The sequence below is a fragment of the Limulus polyphemus genome, unplaced genomic scaffold (genome assembly GCF_000517525.1).
Source record: "Limulus polyphemus unplaced genomic scaffold, Limulus_polyphemus-2.1.2 Scaffold1096, whole genome shotgun sequence".
Classification (NCBI taxonomy): domain Eukaryota; kingdom Metazoa; phylum Arthropoda; class Merostomata; order Xiphosura; family Limulidae; genus Limulus; species Limulus polyphemus.
The window spans coordinates 152,834-157,947 of NW_013666706.1; the positions used below are offsets into that span (position 1 = coordinate 152,834).

The following is a 5,114-nucleotide window of genomic DNA, read 5'->3' on the forward strand; positions in this document are numbered from 1 at the left end:
AATCCTCAATAGCCGCGGCTCATGAAATTCTTTTAGGCAGGATTAGAGTAAATTAGATTAAACTATGAAACCTTTTTTTCCCTTTCTGTTAGTTATATTTTTGTGCGCCAGTAATATCAAGCATGGGGGGCACGTATACCCGATTCTATTTTATTACTCATCAGGATCTCTACCAGATTACCCTCACATTTTTTAGGCAGGATTAGAGTAAATTAATCTATGCTATCTTGAGCGTGGTCAAATACATCAATCGAAACGGTTTGACCTACTGAGTCCAAAACTGTAATTAGATCTCAAATCGGTTAAGAGAAGACAGAGCTATGAGCTAAAAGTTTGCACCTTAAAAAACAAACAAAAACTCAGAACCGTTCTATAAGCCGCTATGCCACGGTTAAAAAATAATCGGTTATTAGGTTATTGTGCTGTAGTCGATCGACACAGCTATACTACATGCGTAGATTAGATATCAGAATACGAAGTACAAAGTATATAGCATACGTTGCGATAAATGTGTAACAACTGTTCCGTTTGACCGATTGTTCTATTTTTATTTGCTATAAATACAACAAAATAAGATAAAGAATGTCTTCGAATTTTTGTAAGATAAATGACATGATAAAAACGGGCCGCACATTTTTTTCTTTTAATTTCACCGGCGTACTTCGTCACAATGCATGACACAATTTCATAACTAATTCGCCCTCTAGTGATAGTGAGAACCGGTCGCCGGTGTTGTAATGTAAGAAACAGTGAACTGCTATCAGAGTTTATTGTTAGTATTTGGAAGAATAGTAATTTGTATGCTAGAATGGCTTCGTTTCAGCAAGATTGTTTGTTGCGAGATGATCCAGCATTTAAAAAATTGCAAGATTATTATGACAGAAACGGATCTAAAATCAATATGTTGCAACTATTCAATGAGGACCCAGACCGATTTAAGAAGTTTAGGTAAGATCTTTACAATTTACATGCACTGATGCAGCAAAAGAAATAATCATTTGTGTCATTCGTGTGACCTTGAAGCGTTTAACGTGTATGTCTCTAAACTACTAGTATAATGTGTCGAAATTCTACAAAATATATAGAGTTGTAGTATTTTACTCAGTTCACATTATTAATGTTATCTAACTACACAAAATCAAATATTTGTTCAAGTAAGATATACTTTTTCTAAAAGTAAAAGTTATTTTAAAACTAAAAATTATCTCCAGCAATATTGATGCTGTGCGTCATCACCCTAACCTTCAAAGGTTTTATCCAGTCACCCCTTTTTATGTACCTATTAATAGAAGAACGACTTCATAACACGTTTTTACACTTAGTAATAGAATTTACGAAACTCAATGAAACATTGAATTTGCAAACAAAATTTTAGAAAATTACATAAACCTATAACGTGTTCAAACAGCTTATTGCAAGCATATTTTCTATAAAATATATAAATGTGACGTTTTTATAAACATAGAACGACATAAATAGTACTCTGAAAATTGGCTTAAAAAATAATATTTGGATGCTACAGGGCAATTCCGTGACAGAGGGCTTTAATCACTAAGTGTTAAATCTTTATAAAACTACATGAATTCGAATTTAAACTACATGAAAGTTTCACTGTTGATGTAAAACGTGTAAAATTTGGTTCCAAACCAAATTTTTATTGCTGTTTGTTCATTTTCTTCAAAAATAGCACTTCTATTGGAGTGCATTTTTAGCATTACAAAGAAGGAAAAAAGGCTTCCATTGAAACCCTTCCATCTTCCCCTTACCTCCAATTCTAGTTACTCCTTTTTGTGCTTATGACTTGAGTTTATGAATCCTAAAACTGATATGCAGAAAGCAATTCTACTGTAAATTTCATACTTTGCCTTGGGTGATGACATATTTTTCTGTTTTGTCTGTAATGCTGTTATCAAAAAGAATCATAAACGTTTTCCTGCTGGCTAACTATTGGTTGAAATTAATACCTATTTAAAATTCTCCTATTTGGTCTATTCAGTAACCTGTTAGATCACTCACTTTTAGCAGGTCTTCTCTGATCTTGTAGAAATCCTGGTAACAGAATTACATTTTGGTATTGGAATTACGGTAGCAGAATTACATGGAGTTTACTCTTGCTGTGTAAGCTTACTGTAATATAACCTAATTCACAATTTTGGCACCAGAGGTCAGGGCTGATAATTAAGGCATTGTTTTAGTTTAACTTCAGTGTGGGTAATAGAGGGCAGCAAAAGTTTCCCAGTTCCAGAAGGTTCTTTGCCATGTTCCATAAGACAAAGGACAAATTATATCTGCTCACGTTTAAATCGCACAGTGTCCAGTCATAAGGTGAGTAGACATACCAACACATCAACTAAATATTTAACAGAACTATATAGAAGTGTTTTATTGCTAAGTTGTTATACAGGTTGACTTTGCTGAAAATTTCACCACAAAAACTCAGAATGAAATTCATTCTGCATATTGGGCTTACAATCAGGTCACTCTGTTCACTTTATGTGCCTGGGAGCAGGGGGAACACATTCAATGGTGATAGTTTCTGATTACCTGAAACACGAAAGATGTGCAGTTGGAAAATAGGTAGTTAACATCTTCCTCAGGGCCATCCTACAGCATTTAGATTCAACTGTCTATCAGTTTCAGAAAGTAGTTGTTTTTTCTGATGGTCCATCAAATCAATTTAAACAGCACTTCCTTCTCTCTAGCATCACACTGTTAAACAGAAATAAAGAGGGAATTTCTTTGCCACTTCTCATGGCAAAGGCCTAATAGATGGCATTGGAAGAACCACAAAAAGATTGGTCTCTTCAGAAGTGATGTCTGGCAAAACAGAATTAACAACATTCAATGAATTTGCTGAAGCTGCTGCCAAGAAATATCAAAATATTCAGGAAAAATACATAAGCAAAGTTGAGATTGAGTCAGAAATGAAAAAGCTGGATGATGATTGGAATGAGATAACTCCCATTCCTAACCCAAAATGGGTATATTCACTATGGTTGCACCATTTGTCAATAATGTGCAGCACCATGTAAATTCTCCTCTCACAAGGCACCACTTCAAAGGTGCAGATGCTGATGGTGGTGAAGATGGTGATCATATTGATGATGATGATGAAGACCACACAGTGAAAAGGGATGTTATAGCCAATCTTGACAACAAACCAGAAGCCTTGGTGGTTGTCAGATACTCTGTTCAGAGGAATGCCAAGAAATTTGTTGGCCATGTTCTTGAAATGCAGGACAACAAAGTCACCATCAAGTTCTTGAAAAAGGTGGAATTTGGCAAGTTTGTATGGCCTAACATTGATAATGTAGATTCTCTTGACAGGTCCTGTATAATCAAGGCTCACTGAACCACAGATGGATAGACATTCGAGAATTGGTTTTTCAGATGGAGTTGAGTTGACCTAAGTATATGTACAGAAATCTGTTGTCTTTTATATGCCACATACTAGCATTAGGCTTGAAGTAGCATCGGAATAGAAAAATACAGTTCTCTGAGTGCATAGATGTAAGAACAAGTATTCTTAGGTGGTGTTTAATGTATTCTTCACATATATATATGTTCAGACAATTAATTCTGTTACCATGCCATGTAATTCACTTACCAAACTATACTTGCTAAGTTTAAACAAACATTGTATATATCAGGATGAAACTTCCTTCTATGAATTAGCCATCATCCGTGTCTACCATGTAATGCCAGCTATCAGCTTTAGTTGGCTACAAGATTCAGATAGAAAGTCATGACATTTGTTAGAAACCAATTTTGAAATTTTATATGTAATTCCATTCCCAAAATAAAATCAATCATAATTTCATCCCTTTGTTAGAATTTTTTATAAATACAACTGTTTATTATAGGGAAGGGTTTGTACTTCCACAGCCTACTCAAAGTTGTTCTTCAAGTCACAAAATGAGCTTCAGCATTTGTTATCAAATTCCAAAAATTGTTGTGAATTGTAATTCAGTTATCGTGGAATTGCCCTACAGCATTACATGAAAAATATGATTTAAAGTTTTGCAGTAGTGTAAAAAAATGTTTTTATTTGTTGTTAAACTTTAGTTTAACAACACATATACACAGAAATTAACTTCCTTGTTGTAGATGTTACACATATATACATATATTCATTTTTTGCATATTTCTTTTTTATCTTCTTTATATTCATATGCAATGGATGGACAGACATGTTTTTCCAAGTGACCTTCTTCTACTAGAATGTGTCAAGATTGTACAAAAGTACATGACAATTTTTAGAATTGTGGTATTTATAAACCTAAAGAGTATTGAATTCGTATTGGAAAAGTTGTTTAGAAAAATTTCATTGTAAAAAAAAAACTGTTTAAATATTTGTACATGTAGTTTTTAACTGATCAAATGACTATCCTGGATAGAGCTGTGTAGAGCTGACCATGAGGAAAAATTGGCTAAGCTGAAGGACAGACATTCATTTTCCAAAATTATTGTATAATATTGTGCAGATTGATAGTTAAATGAGCAATTGTGGTTTTGTCAGAAATTGTAATATTTTATTGATAGACATAGTTTTAGAATTAAATGATTCTACAGCAGCTTAGAAATCACAAAGCTTTACACTATCAGTGATCTTGTAAACTTCAATAAGAGCCCCAGAATCATCATAGTAATCCTCCTTTAAAACCTTTCCAATAAGGCAAAATGTTTTCTTAGATAATGAGGAAAAAACTGTATACAATATTCTAAGTGAGATCTACCTAGTGATTTGTATCAAAAGATATTTATGTCTTTTGACTTGTAATTAATATGTGTATAAGTAGAATTTAAAATTCTAGTATCTTTACTCCTAGCAATAGAGCACTGCCCATAACCCTTTTGAGATGGGTCAAGGGTGAAAGGCCAGGCGTTCTTGTTTGTTGACTCACATTAAACATTTTATTGAACTACTATTTCATGAATTTATATCAATAAGTTTGGTATCAAACTGTAGATTATAATTCAAATTTTAGAGCTATACATTACTCAATTTATTAATTTAAAAGTAAATATTAAAAAAACACAGATAAACATCAATTTTTGTGTCACGTGGTATGTTGAATGCAGCACTGATTCAAATTAGATATTTGTGAAATCAA

At 33.1% G+C, this 5,114-nt stretch overlaps 1 protein-coding gene across 1 annotated transcript in view; it reads left to right on the top strand.

Annotated features, from left to right (window-relative positions):
- Positions 1-713: 713 nt before the first annotated feature.
- The window catches only part of LOC106462108 (glucose-6-phosphate isomerase), an 88,657-nt gene continuing 84,256 nt past the window's right edge, over positions 714-5,114 (top strand). Inside the window, exon 1 of the mRNA XM_013921993.2 lies at positions 714-948. Within this exon, the coding sequence (XP_013777447.1) occupies positions 809-948 (140 nt within the window). The 5' untranslated portion in view covers positions 714-808. The remainder of the gene's footprint in view (positions 949-5,114) is intronic.